Genomic DNA, 15,680 nt, shown 5'->3' with positions numbered 1-15,680 from the left:
AAATCTCGTCTGCGAAGCCTGGGTCTCCGAGGCTAGGAAACACACAGCAATAAATAACTACATCATCTCCTTAAGAAAAAATTAATGACATTTATTGATAATTTTCCAAGGAATTCATCAAACACATTTATCGATATTTCTATGAAATCAAGAAACACTACATCATCGATATTAACCAGATACTACAATGGGCTTCTATGTTGTCGTGTGTGTCCGTACACACCACACACACGGCTCAGCAGGATGTCGTAAGACAAAGATGCTTCGGCCAGCTCAATTGTTCATAGTCATCTAAAGCTACCAACAGATTACACTTTAATAGCTTTGGTGAAATTCATATATTTTGATAAGATTTGTTCTTTTTAAATATAACCACGCAAACTCAACATGAAAAGTGCTTTATTCATATTTAGAATACTTTAAATCTTTCTCCAATATCTTAAATATAATTTTGTAAACAACAGCCAGATCAACCGACCAGGCTCTCTCAAGAAGTGCTGCAGAGCCTGTTGAGTTAACATATGATCGTCATCGAGTCAATGACGCTTTTAGCTGACACACTAGAAAGTTAAGCTACAAAATGACCATGAAAATTATCATAAAAAGATTAACAATAGGCTAACTATTGACCATTGTCTAAAAATCAATGACAGTATACATTTGGTTGAAACCAATTTGGTAGCATCTTTGATGAACATTCAAACCTCTGTTGTAAGATTTAAAAAAAGACACCACTCCATTTGAAGATAAGCAACAACAAAAACCATGAAAGACTTACTCTCGTTAATATATACTTCTATTAACAAAAACAAATGTCACAGATTAATTTGATGTATTCGGACCGACTGGCGTATGTATATTCCTTACATTGTGGTACTGGCCTTCAAGAACATAAAGATGAGGAAAGCCCGAGCCTTGAGTTGATTTACTCCTAGGAGCCAAGTAAGCCAAGAGCCCAGCAGGTACCGGTAAAGCTACTGCAGCCACTCGACTATGAAGAGGCCTCGTATACAGGTTTAATACCAGACAAAGAATAGATGATTTCACTCCTACAGCATGAGCGGCTCAGCAGAGTTGGAGTCAATCAATTCCATTTTTCAATTCAGTCAATTCAGGAAGTAAACTGAAATTCTAATTACACATTTTTCAGAGAAGCATTGAGGATAATTGAAATTGAAATGTCATTTGTTTTTGGAATTGACTGAATTTAAATTGATTGACCCTCAACCCTGTTCCTCAGGAAGTTTGGGTGCACACCAAAGAAAAATGCTGGAGATAAACGAATTAAACACTTAATTTTACCTTAATTCTAAATAAATACAATTAATAATTGACATTTCTTAGTGTCAGAAACCGACTGTATGCAAGACAACATTCCATTGAAATAAGTTATACTTGAAAATTCAAAAAGGATTGAAAAAGAAAGTGTTAAATGCAATAAGTAGTACACAAATAATCCTGAAATACATTCTCAGACCGGTGTTTTTGACGGGCAAAAAGTTTCAAGTGACGTCATATTAGCCAACTGTAATGTAAAGGCAGTGAATATAAAAAATGTCAAGATCTGGATACAAATTATAATGATAAGAAGCTGCGTTGCCATACATCAAAAGTATTTCAGTCATTCCAGTCACCTGTCTATTAATTACAAAATATAAAACCTCACAAGTTTACGAACTTTGATTATTACTACCTTGAAAACAAGGCCAAAAACATTCAGCCAATTCCTTCCTTCCTTTAAAAATAGACAACGCCTTTTCCCCTCAGAGTTCTACATATGATACACCATCCATCGATAAAAACATCAATTTAATATTCTCCTATGCCTGTATCCCTCTTCCCCATTCCCCTATATTAGGAAAAGCACCGGTTTATCAAGTATAAAGCTAAGGTGACCACTCTGACAGCAGCCCTTCTATACTGAACAAAAATATAAACGTAACATGTAAAGTGTTGGTCCCATGTTTCATGAGCTGAAATAAAAGATCCCAAAAATGTTCCATTGGCACAAAAAGCTTGTCTCTCAAATATTGTGCACACATTTGTTTACATCCCTGTTAGTGAGCATTTATTTTTTGCCAAGGTAATTTAAGTGTGGCATATGAAGAAGCTGATTAAACATCATGATCATTACACAGGTACACCTTGTGCTGGGGACAATAAACGGCCACTCTAAAATGTGCAGTATTTCTGTCTGTAATAAAGTTTTTCCCCCTAACAAATTCTGATTGGCTGGGCCTGGCTCCCCAATGGGTGGGCTTTGCTCCCAAGTGGGTGGTTCTATGCCCTCCCAGGCCCACCCATGGCTGTGCCCCTGCCCAGTCATGTGAAATCCATAAATTAGGGCCTAATGAATTTCAATTGATTGATTTCCTTCTATGAGCTGTAACTCAGTCAAATCTTTAAAATTGTTGCGTTTAAATTTTTGTTCAGTATAGTTACCAGGTAACAATAAGGAACATTTTGCCAAGCAAAGAATGCACAAGACTTAGCTAATAAAGAAATGTTACTGTGCTGTTTAGCAATTGTCAATTTCCTGGGAAAATGAATTATACAACATATTTGGGTATATGTTACTGAACTATGGGGACTGCTTTCATGATGGTTACCAAAATACAGGTTGGTGTTGATTCCCATTTCACCTCTTCTGAGATGTGTTTTGGGGGTGTAGGCTGGGACAAGCAGGGTTTATTAGTAGTTAGTAAACATTCAAGTTAAGATTAACATTAAAACAAAAGAGAACTTAACCACGTCAAACATGATTAGATTTGAGATGTTAAGCCTCCTGATATCATCACGATACCATCGTCTCTGCAGTGCAGCGAGGACTGAAACCGTAAAACCGATCAATCACTAACAGATCACGGGGTGGTCACACTTTAACCGTCACGTGTTACATTTAAAACACTCCCCTAATTAGAACACTTCGTACTGTACCCGTGTTACATCTAGATCACTCCCCAATGTGTTGTTTTAAACACTAGCACACTTTTGCCAACAAAAACCAGAGTTTCTATTGGACAAATTCAAGTAGATCCCGCCCCGTTTCGTTCCGTTTGCTCCATTTGCTTTGTTTGGCTCTTAAAACGGTTTCCGATGCAATATGTAATGAATACATCCCAGAACTCTTGCACTTTGGAACAGTTTTTCTTGAACAGCTGGACATTGCACTTCATGAAATCACCTTTGACACTTCTTCAATAGGTTCTCCACGCACGAAGAACAGAACTTTAAGACATAAAAGTCACATAAAAATAAAAACACCATTTGATGTAGAAATAAATAAAGAGAAATATAGAACACAGCTGAAAAAACAAAAACACTTTGCTCAATGTTACATGCAGGTTATTTCTTAGGTGGTTAGAAAATTAAAAATAAGAACATCTGTGTAGTACACCAACAATGCACAATGTTTGGAAACTGATGAGTCCAGTAAAGTCCATGAATTCATTGATGATGGTTCTCGTCTTCGTTGTTCTTTGTACATGTTTTGTATCCCTTGTCGTGGTACAGTATATCATGGTACAGTATATCAGTGTGGTCCTCTGTAGCTCAGCTGGTAGAGCATAGCGCTTGTAACGCCAAGGTAGTGGGTTCGATCCCCGGGACCACCCATACACAAAAATTTATGCACGCATGACTGTGAGTCGCTTTGGATAAAAGCGTCTGCTAAATGGCATATTATTATTATTATTATTGAGCTATTGTGATCAGGTGGTTGAGAAGCCAGTGTGGTATATATTTATGTATGTATGTATGTATGTATGTATGTATGTATGTATGTATGTATGTATGTATGTATGTAACGATATAGAGTGGATTCCACTGAGACACAGATAAGGAACAAGTCCCTAGTCAACTACTGTTGACCTCTCCTCATGTCTCTGTTGCCCTCCACCTCCCCTTCAGACCCTGGTTCTACAGACCCTGGTTCTACAGACCCCCTGGTCCAGACCCTGGTTCTACAGACCCCCTGGTCCAGACCCTCTGTTCCCCCTCTCCTTCACAGAGGCAAGAGGCTGGAATGCAGAACAGGGGAGGATATACTGGGGTTGGGTGGGATGTGGTGCTGGGCGGGGGATGGTTGTGTGTTTTAAGCAGGGTGGTTGTGTGTTGTGCGTGTCTTTAAGAGCGCATTAAGAAAAAAGGTATAAGTATCCACTGGTGACATTTATGACAATCAAAAGTCAAGCCGGAGGGAGGGAGGGAGGGAGGGGGAAAAAAGACAACCATAAAGCCTCTTAAAAACAGATCAACAAAACAACAAAAAGGTGGACAACAGAGCTATCCTAAAGGAATGCATGATGAACTCACATCACATCCATACCGTTCTATTCTAACCTGCAGAGCAAACAGAGCTGCTGCAGTGAGAGGTCAGGGCTGGACTGTACTGGGCTGGGTCGGACCAGGAACCAACCACAACCAAAACTAGACCAGGCCAAAACAACAGAAAACAGAGAAGAGATCATGACAGAGACCCGGTGTGCGTTCTGTCCTGGTAGAGATACACTCAAATATATTGGCACCCTTGCGCGATTCACGATTTATTTTAAGATAAGTTGACATTTAAAAACATTTGGTGTTCACACATGTATTTGTTTGATTTACAACTGCACAGGCCCAATACACTTTTTTATTGTATTACTGAAATTGAGATTATTCACTTCAAAGTAAAAGAATGCGCCTACAGGGTAAAAAAGGGAAGACAGAACATTCTGCTCCACTGTAAAGTGCGAGGGTGCCAATATATTTGACTTCATTTGTAAGTAGGTAGGTAGGGAGCTAGGACGATGCGGAGGGGAGAGAAGAGGGGGAAAGAGTTTGGTATCTCGGACAGGAGAACGAGGAGGAGGGTTGTTCATGTTTAGTGGTGCGAGGAGGGCCCGTTGCTCTGGGTTACGGGGGCAGAGCCAGAGATGTCCAGGAAGACAGAGCGCATGAGGTCGTAGGACTTGTCGGAGAGGTCGGCCACGTCGTCTGACGTCATGCCCTTCGTCTCGATCTTTGGAAGGATCTTCAGTGTGATGGTCCCTGGTTAGAGCATAGCATCATCATCATCATCATCACAATAACCCTCATCATCGTGTTTGCATACAAGCATAGGACAACATCTTTCTATAAATAATATAATGAGCCATTTATGTCAAGAGTAGCTGTGGATAAGCCCTTTTCAATATGAACTACAAACATCTGTACCCGAGTTGAACTGCTTTTCTTTCCGTAGGTAGAAGTTACTGTAGGAGGAGAACACGATGGGAATGATAGGAGCCTGGAACAGAGAGAAAGAGAAGCGAGAGAGAAAAGAGAGAATTACCATGACAGTTCGTTCCACATTCGATTTACCAAAATACCATTATATTTTCCAAGATCACAAACCAACAAGTATAATCTACTTTTCAAGGATGTTTCCCTCCCTCAGGCAAGACAAAGACAAACAACATGAACACAAAGACATGCATGGCTGACTGGGCTACACACATCTATGGGCACGCGGGCACAGGCACCATCTCCTCCAGCCCTGCCGAGGCAGATCTAGAGATAGCGTTAGCTCTGCATTGGAGCACAACAGTCATGTGCTAATGATATTGTAAACACCTCAGATGTTTATGTGTTAGTTAATATGGACCAGCAGGTCTTTCTCTCGGATCTATCCACTGATACACATCTACACACACAACCTTTGAGCATGCAGGCGCACAAGGCCTACATTGAACACAGGCTACACAGACACTGTACAATAAGCACACATTCGCACACACTTCAACACCTCATAACCTGGAGTGAACCTGCAGCGTTTGTTTGGCTCTGTTTCATGTAACGTTGTTCTTTAATTTATTCCACCCGTCTGTCTCCCTCACCCTCTCTCTCTCCCTCCAACACTCATCCTATATCGCCCTCTATCTGCTACTTTAGAAACCCTTTCCATTAGGCGCTCTGGGTCTCTCTCTCCCTCTGTAACGCTCCCTTGGTCTTTGCTTCTCTCAGTCTCTCTCTCTCCTTTGGCGCTCTCTCTTACTCTGGCTCTCTCTTTGTCTTCCATCTATGCCAAAGGTAGTGAAAATGTCCTCTGCAATTCAGATGATGTTCAGTCAGTATCCATGCTAAGTTGTTAGCTCCCCCTTGTGAACACCGGAATAGAGGCATGCACGCACACTCTCAAACACACACGGCCCTGTGGCTCACTTGCGCTTGCACTGCCAGGTGGAAGGCTCCCTTCTTGAAGGGCAGCAGGTCACCCCTCTGGTTCCGCGTACCCTCTGGGAACACCCACAGACGGATCTACAGGGGGCAAAGGCCACAGGTTAGGGGTCAAAGGTGAGGCCCATGTGGAAGCATGGAGACAGTATGTGAATATCAGTGGTGGAGAGGTCTAGACACTAAGCCAGAAATAAGCATGGGGAAAAAAAAAGAAATATCAAGTATACACACTTGAATGGGTTACGTTTCAGGATATATTGGCTTGGGAATTAAATAAGTCAGTCATTCAAAGTCTTATGATCTAACAGTATGTCACTCTCTGACATCATTACCAATCATACATTTTTGGGCTTTTAGAATGGAAGTAGTCGTTACATTGAAGGCTCCAGAGCACAGCAGGGGGGTATGTATTAATCCGGTCCAATAGGTTAGTTCTGTTGAATTACCTGGTCGTCCAGCATGGTCTTGGCAGCGTCGGCCATGACACTCTTGGCGTCGCTTGTCTTCTGGCGGTTGATGAAGACAATACCGCCCAGCCAGCACACGATGCCCACAGTGCCTGCGTACACCAGCTCCTTCTTGGCAACCATGGTGCAGCGATCTGGGAGGACCTCCATTAGACCTGGGGGTTGGAAAGGTTCTGTTAGTGGATCTGTTACAGGACCCGGTAGGATCTCCATTAGACCTGGGGGAGAAAATTATCTTTGAAAAGATCTGTTAGCGATTAGGATCTAGCCTATTAGATCTGTTTGGCATTTACACAGGCAGCCCAATTCTGATATTTGTTCACTAATTGGTATTTTGACCAATCAGATCAGTGCTGAAAAAGATCTGATGTGAAAAGATCTGATGTGATTGGTCAAAAGACCAATTAGTGAAAAAATATCAAAATTGGGCTGCCTGTGTAAACGAACCATTCAAGGATCTTTTAGATCTGATTTCTGGGATATTTCATCTGTATGAAATCTTCGTCATGTGGGGTTGAATCTAAACGTACAATCCAACCATGCATGTAACTGAATGTTTTGCAAAATGATTTCATTGACACCACTGAATGATTTGGAATTAGACTTAGGCCTTTAATGCACAGTGGTCTGACTCTTAGACTTTGGCCTTTAATCAAATAAATAAAATGTTATTGGTCGCGTACACATATTTAGCAGATGTTATCGAAGGTAAAGCGAAATGCTTATGTTTCTATCTCCAACAGTGCAGTAATACCTAACAATACAAACAAAACCCCAAAATAAAAATAAAGAAATCAAGAAATATCAGAACGAGCAATGTCAGAGTGCTGAATATTTAAGGGATAATCAACGAGGGGCTGTGCGTTCTATGGAAAATAATGAACAACGTAGGTTTGTTACACAACGCGCTAACGGAGTGGAACTAACCATCCACAGAGTTGCATTCTTTTCCAGAGAACACATAGCCCCTTGTTGATTATCCCTTACATATTCCGGACTCTGACATTGTACCATGGCTATAATCTAACACATTTGCCGCAGAAATGTGTTTAACATCCACTGATGTAGCTAGCAAGCTTACTAGATAGGTTACCAAGGCCACTACAGTAGCTAACAAACATACTTGCTAGTTTAGCTAACCAAACAATCAGTCCTAGCTCCCTATTATGAATATTCGAATTCAACAACGCCAATAATGTTTTCAATTCGACTTCGATTCGATTTCAAAAGCAGCTGAAACATAAAACATGTAAGAATGAACTATAACCATTAAATTATTTGTGCTTGATATACCGTGCGTTATAGGGAAATAATGCACACTCTAGAATGTACTTCAAGCCAATCAGAAAAAGGATTCAACAATGCAATGGTATAAAAATAAGCACACTGAACAAAAATATAAACACAACATGCAACAATTTCAAAGATTTTACTGAGTTACACAGTTCCTATTAGGAAATCAGTCAATTTAAATAAATAAATTAGGCCCTAGTCTATAGATTTTACATGACTGGGAATACAGATATGCATCTGTTGTTCACAGATATACATACCCCCCCAAAAAAGGTAGGGGCATGGATCAGAAAAGCAGTCAGTAGGCCTATCTTTTAGGGCTGTCCTTTCGACCAATCGACTGGTCGAAGTTTTAAAACGTGTATTTTTCTATATAGTGCATTCGGAAAGTATTCAGACTCCTTGACTTTTTCCACATTTTGTTACGTTACAGCCTTATTCTAAAATGGATTTTTTTTAAAAATCAATTTACACACAATACCCCATAATGACAAAGCAAAAACAGATAAAAAAAAAAAATGTTTGCTAATTTATTAGAACGAAAAAACGGAAATACCTTATTTACATAAGTATTCAGACTCTTTACTCAATACTTTGTTGAAGCACCTTTGGCTACGATTACAGCCTTGCGTCTTCTTGGGTATGATGCTACAAGCTTGGCACACCTTTATTTGGGGAGTTTCTCCCATTCTTCTCTGCAGATCCTCTCAAGCTCTGTTAGGTTGGATGGGGAGCGTTGCTGCACAGCTATTTTCAGGTCTCTCCAGAGATGTTCGATCGGGTTCTAGTCCGGGCTCTGGCTGGGCCACTCAATGACATTCAGAGACTTGTCCCGAAGCCACTCCTGCGTTGCCAGACACTCAACTCAGTTTAAAGTGGGCAAAAGTAGTGACATTTTTTGACATCCTCCAACGTCTACATAATTTGGTCAGATGTAAAGACTAATGAGCATGAAAACTTGCTGAAGGTTGTTAAATAATTGGCAGATTTATCTAACCAAACCCCTATGTACAGTATGTTCCAACTAATGTGTGTTTGTGTGTGCGCGTATACATTTCTGTCTTGTCTGGATAATAAAAGTATGATATTTTATTTTTTAATCTTCTTCTTCACAACAGCTGCAGATATAAAGGACAAATTCTGCATCATAGGATGAATCTACAGCAGGCAGGTCAAGAAGGTGGAGGGGGGCAGAGGCTGATGCTGCTTACATCTGTTGATGGGTACTTCACCCGGCTGGACTTCCTGGGGGACACATTTAGACCATGGTAAAGCTAGAACAATATGGCCAAGCCATCTTCAACTACAAGACCAGTAAGTGTTCCTATTGAGAAACACTGATTTAGATCATGTGATTCAACTACTTTTAGAAGATGCTTTTGGAAAAAATGTTATTTTACGAGAACCAGCACACACAGCCACAGTCTGATCCATCTGCAGTTTTGGGCTGCTACCAAGGAGATGCAACAAAGACTTCGCTAGATGGCCTAAAGTGGACATCCATCATTTGCTGCTAAAGTATATTTTTCAAGATTTAAGTAGTGAGTGAGAATTGAGAGAGCAGAGATATTGAAATGTTGAATTATATGTTTGTGTTTATATGTATTTATAGTGCATACATTAATTATTACAATCGATTAACCTACAGATGTGACACATTACCCTAAACATTTTTTTTTTATTATTACGATGGATAAGTAAAAACATTATGCATGAAATGGAATTCAACAGATTTTAATTGATATAGGCAACAACAACAAAAAAAAGTTGCCATAATAGTTTCTGAAATAATTAGGGCTACAGCAATGTGGTGTTAAAGTGTGACAGTGATTATTGGAAAAGGTTCCGCTGCCAGCTGACTGCACCCTCTGGCGAGTTGAAGTTGTCCTTGTTCTCTGACATTCTTGACTGGAACCTGCCCCGATATCCAGCATGGACTCTGTAGGAGCCTCGGAGCGCCACTGGACAACAGTGGTGGAAAAAGTACCCAACTGTCATACTTGAGTAAAAGTAAAGATACCTTAATAGAAAATTACTCAAGTAAAAGTCACCCAGTAAAACACTATTTGAGTAAAAGTCTAAAAGCATTTGGCTTAAAATATACTTAAGTATCAAAACTAAATGTAATTGCTAAAATACACTTAAGTATCAAAAGTAAAAGTATAAATCCTTTCAAATTCCTTATATTAAGCAAACCAGGCACAATTTTCATGTTTTTTATTTATTTACAGATAGCCAGGGGCACTCCAACATTCAGACATAATTTACAAACAAAGCATGTGTGTTTAGTGAGTCCACCAGATCAGAGGCAGTAGGGATGACCAGGGATGTTCTGTTGATAAGTGAGTGAATTGGACAATTTTCCTGTCCTGCTAAGCATTCAAATGTAACGAGTATTTTGGGGTGTCAAGGAAAATGTATTGAGTAAAAAGTACAATATTTTCTTAAGGAATGTAGTGAAGTAAAAGTTGTTAAAAATATAAATAGTAAAGTACAGATACCCAAAAAAACTACTTCAGTTGTACTTTAAAGTAATTTTACACCACTGCTGGCCAGGCATCACCACTCCACTCCCCACATCCTCCCTGTCCACCAACTCTGGAGGTGAGCACACCGCACTCTTCTGCGACCTCAGGAAGTTGAGAAGAGCCGTTGCGGCCAGGATGAGATCAGGACCGATCTCAAAGGCATTTTCCACACAGCGCCTTGCTCTTCAAAGTCTTGCTTGAAAAAAGAAAACCATGGAATTATAATACACAAAACACACATTTGCTGGAGAGGCTGGATCAGCAGCCAAATGAATACGGGGTTGGCTTGGTTAGATAAATCTCCCTATTATTTAACAAGCGTCAGCAAGTTTTCAGGCTTATTAGTCTATATATCTGACCAAATTATAAAGATGTTAGAGACTGTCAAAATGTCAGTACTTTTGCCCATTTTAAACTGAGTTGAGTGTGTGTCTGGCTTCTTTCCTTGTCTGCTAAACAAACTTTAGGAGGCAGGGCACAGCCTGGTTGCAAGCAAACAGTGTACATACAGTGCCTTCGGAAAGTATTCAGACCCCTTGACTTTTTCCACATTTTGTTACGTTACAGCCTTATTCTAAAATGGATTAAATTGTTTTTCCCCCCCTCATCAATCTACACACATATTAATACCCCATTATGACAAAGCAAAAACAGGTTTAGAAATGTCACATTTACGTAAGTATTCAGACCTTTAACTCAGTACTTTGTTGAAGCACCTTACAGCCTTGAGTCTTCTTGGGTATGACGCTATAAGCTTGGCACACCTGTATTTGGGGAGTTTCTCCCATTCTTCTCTGCAGATCCTCTCAAGCTCTGTCAGGTTGGATGGGGAGTGTTGCTACACAGCTATTTTCAGGTCTCTCCAAAGATGTTCCATCAGGTTTAAGTCCAGGCTCTAGCTGGTCCACTCAAAGACATTCTGAGACTTGTCCCGAAGTCACTCCTGCATTGTCTTGGCTGTGTGCTTAGGGTCGTTGTCTTGTTGGAAGGTGAACCTTCACGCCAGTCGCTCTGGAGCAGGTTTTCATCAAGGATCTCTCTGTACTTTGCTCCGTTCATCTTTCCCTCGATTTCCCAGTCCCTGCCGCCGAAAAACATCTCCACAGCATGATGCTGCCACCACCATGCTTCACCGTAGGGATGGTGCCAGGTTTCCTCCAGAAGTGACGCTTGGCATTCAGGCCAAAGAGTTCCATCAGACCAGAGAATCATGTTTCTCATGGTCTGAGAGTCGTTTAGGCAAACTCCTAGAGGGCTGTCATGTGCCTTTTACTGAGGAGCGGCTTCCGTCTACCATAAAGGCCTGATTGGTGGAGTGCTGCAGAGATGGTTGTCCTTCTGGAAGGTTCTCCCATCTCCACAGAGGAACTCTGGAGCTCTGTCAGAGTGATCATCGGGTTCCTGGTCACCTCCCTGACCAAGGCCTTTCTTCCCTGATTGCGCAGTTTGGCAGGGCGGCCAGGTCTAGGAAGAGTCTTGGTGGTTGCAAACTTCTTCCATTTAAGAATGATGGAGGCCACTGTGTTCTTGGGGACCTTCAATGCTGCAGAAATGTTTTGGTACCCTTCCCCAGATCTGTGCCTCCACACAATCCTGTTTCCGAACTCTACGGACAATTCCTTCAACCTTATGGCTTGGTGTTTGCTCTGACATGCACTGTCAACTGTGGGACCTTATATAGACAGGTGTGTGCTTTTCCAAATCATGTCCAATCAATTTAATTTACCACAGGTGGACTCCAATGAAGTAGAAACATCAAGGATGATCAATGGAAACAGGATGCACCGAAGCTCAATTTCGAGTCTCATAGCAAAGGGTATTTCTCCCTGTTGCTATGGTGTCTACTAATGGCAAACACTCAAGTCCATTACCTAGTTTCTGGGGATGTAGACAAGAGGACGGCCTATCCCCAACGTTATTCATTCTGTCGCTAGAGCCTTTAGCACAACATCTAAGGCAGAATGTAATTGCTTCTCCTGTACTGATTAAATCTTCCTCTCATTTCATTCACTATATGCGGATGACTTTCTCCTATATACGACAAATATTCAGAATTCAATCTCATCTTTATTATCCACATTTGAAGAATTCTAATTGCTGTCCGGGTATAAGATTAATGCTGATTTTTGTCCAATTTATGTTGCTTAATGAAGCGGCCAAGAAAGTTTCACTTCCCTCAACAATTCCTATGAAAACACAGTTCACTTATTTGGGTATTAGTATACAAACATCTTTGCATGGTCTGGTGAAGTTTAATTATGACAAACTTTACAAGGACGTTGAATGAGATTTAACCATTTGGGAGAAGTTGCCTGCTTCTTTTACAAACTAGGGTTGCTTCCATAAAGATGAATGTCTTGCCATGTATTAGTTTCCTGAATATGATGATCCCACTCCCTCTACCAGTAGGCTATTGGGAATGATTGATAAACGTATACATAAATACCTTTGGAATGCCAACCATCCAAAGATTAGGTTTGAGGTGTTACAACGACAGAAGTGTAATTTTGGACTTGCATTACCAAATTGTTGTATTTACCACCAATCTTTCCAGTTACGCCCACTTAGATCATGGTTTGATTAGTCTACATCAGTCTCTTGGAGAACTATGGAGGAATAACTTATTTCACCTATTAGATTGCAGGATGTGTTATTTTCTGGTATATCTAATAAGAAATGCATGTTGTATTTTGGTTCTATTATTTATAATACAATAGAGCATTTTAGGAAGGTTGAGAAGTGTGTAGGTGGTAACTGGAAATGGCATCTCCATACCCCTCTGTGGCATAACAAGGCTATCACTTCCGGTAATTAACCTTTTGAGTCTAGAGCCTGGTCTGCAAAAGGGGTCAATAATCTAGGGGATATATTCAACTCAAAAGGGTCTCCTTAGTTTTCAGGAACTCAGTCTTCCTTTTGATTTGCAAGGGTCATTATTATTTCTATATATTAGACTGCAGTCAGCGCTTCCTGCCTATGGTGTCCCATGGGGTACAAGTTTGGGAAGGTACCCGGTGAGAGTGGATTTTTACATTCTCGTCCAGAGGTTTTGTGTCTGCTATTTATTCTCATCTTCACCTATTAAAGCAGAAATATCTTTCAATGGTTAAAGCAGAAATATCTTCCAATGGTTAAAGCATGGGTAAATGATTTGGCTGTCGATGATGAGGCTATTGATTGGGAGAATGTCTGGGAGAATATATTTCACTTGAAGAACCCAAACTGTCAATTCATTCATTTAAACTTGGTCAGATCTTACTGGACACCACTTGTAAGATTTCATGCACAACAGGCTCAGAGCCCATACTGTGACCTATGTAACCTCAATACACTTGGCACATACAAACATATGATATGGGATTGTCCTGAGGTTTACGAGTTGGAGGAAAGTGTTGTATATTCTCTGACATGATTGATAAAACTGTACCCCTTGAACTAATTATGCTGTTGCTTAACGACGATACAGGTATGCAGCTGAATGAGAAACAGTGGAAAGTTAGGCTAGCTGGGTTGAATGCTGCCAAAAAACTTGTTCAGCGCTGGTTGCCACCACATTAACTTCATATGGGCTCCCGAGTGGCGCAGCGGTCTAAGGCACTGCATCTCAGTGCTTGAGGCGTCACTACAGACCCCCTGGTTCGATTCCAGGCTGTATCACAACCGGCCGTGATTGGGAGTCCCATAGGGCAGCGCACAACTGGCCCAGCGTCGTCCGGGTTTGGCCGGTGTAGGCCGTCATTGTAAATAAGAATTTGTTCTTAACTGACTTGCCTAGTTAAATAAAAGGTTAAATATATAAGGAAATGGCTAGCATAGTTTCAGGACGTAATTATGTTGGAGTTATCCACTGCCCATGTGAATAAAGCCAGTCCTAGCACTTTGGAAACATAGAAAGTAGCCGCCTCAAATCTCTAAACTGATGGATATGATGTAGGTGTGTGATGTAAAATGCTTACTTGATGGTGTTGTAATAGGAAATGACTTGGCTGTGTAGTGCAGTGTTTCTTTTAATTTGATAAAAACCATATCTATCTATCTATCTATCTATCTATATATATATATATTTTATGGGTTGTCCAAGGTTGGGGATAGGGTGGGGCCGACAGGGGTATGTTTGGAATGGATGGGAGGGTGTGTAAGTAAAAAAAGAATAATAAGGAAGTGTAATATTGTATTTGTATGACTGTATTGCCCTTGTTACCCAATGAAAAACAATTGTTGGCAAAATTGTTCGTATTTTTCATACATTTACAAAAAATTATTACAACCTGTTTTTGCTTTGTCATTATGGGGTATTGTGTGTAAATTGATGAGGAAAACAATTTTTTTAATCAATTTTAGAATAAGGCTGTAACAAAGTGTGGAAAAAGTCAAGGGGTCTGAATACTTTCCGAATTTACATTTTAGTCATTTAGCAGACGCTCTTATCCAGAGCGACTTACAGTTAGTGAGTGCATACATTTTTTCATACCGGTCCGAATGCACTGTATATGATGGTGTGTGTAGACAGTTTATGAATCGAAAAGGTGTGTACAGCAGTAGTTATATAGGCTGAGCCTTGACTAGAATACGTGCCTTCAGAAAGTATTCATACCCCTTGACTTATTCCACATTTTGTTGCGTTACAGCCTGAATTCAAAATGGATTTTTAAAAAATTCTCACCCATCTACACACAACACCTCATAATGACAAAGTGGCCCCCCCCCCAAAAAATACATTTTTGCACATTTATTGAAAATGAAATACAGAAATCTCATGTACTTAAGTATTCACACCCCTTTGATATGACACTCCAAATTGAGCTCAGGTGCATCCAATTTCCTTTGATCATCCTTGAGATGTCACTACAATTTGGGAGTCCATCTGTAGCCAATTCAATTGTTTGGACATGATTTAGAAAGAAACATACCTGTCTATATAAGGTTCCACAGTTGACAGCGCATGTCAGAGCAGAAACTATACCATGAAGTCCAAGGATCTGTCCATATATCTCCGAGATAGAATTGTGATGATGCATATATCTGGGGAAGGGTATACACATTTCTAGAGCAGGGGTCACAATCAAGTTCAGAAATATACATTTTCAAAACGCAGACCTTCAAAAAAAATCTGCGTTTTATACAGTGGGGAAAAAAAGTATTTAGTCAGCCACCAATTGTGCAAGTTCTCCCACTTAAAAAGATGAGAGGCCTG

General features: G+C 40.4%; 1 protein-coding gene across 1 annotated transcript in view; it reads right to left on the bottom strand.

Moving 5' to 3' along the window:
• Positions 1 to 3,749: 3,749 nt before the first annotated feature.
• LOC121582164 (1-acyl-sn-glycerol-3-phosphate acyltransferase alpha-like) overlaps positions 3,750 to 15,680 on the bottom strand; it is a 44,051-nt gene continuing 32,120 nt past the window's right edge. Inside the window, exons 3-6 of the mRNA XM_041897787.2 lie at positions 6,645 to 6,820; positions 6,184 to 6,279; positions 5,197 to 5,269; positions 3,750 to 5,031 (exon numbers count right to left, since the gene is read on the bottom strand). Of these exons, the coding sequence (XP_041753721.1) occupies positions 4,865 to 5,031; positions 5,197 to 5,269; positions 6,184 to 6,279; positions 6,645 to 6,820 (512 nt within the window). The 3' untranslated portion in view covers positions 3,750 to 4,864. The remainder of the gene's footprint in view (positions 5,032 to 5,196; positions 5,270 to 6,183; positions 6,280 to 6,644; positions 6,821 to 15,680) is intronic.

Source organism: Coregonus clupeaformis, chromosome 15 (assembly GCF_020615455.1).
Source record: "Coregonus clupeaformis isolate EN_2021a chromosome 15, ASM2061545v1, whole genome shotgun sequence".
Classification (NCBI taxonomy): domain Eukaryota; kingdom Metazoa; phylum Chordata; class Actinopteri; order Salmoniformes; family Salmonidae; genus Coregonus; species Coregonus clupeaformis.
Note: the sequence above shows the minus strand (reverse complement) of the source record. Positions and strands in the feature narration are given on the sequence as shown.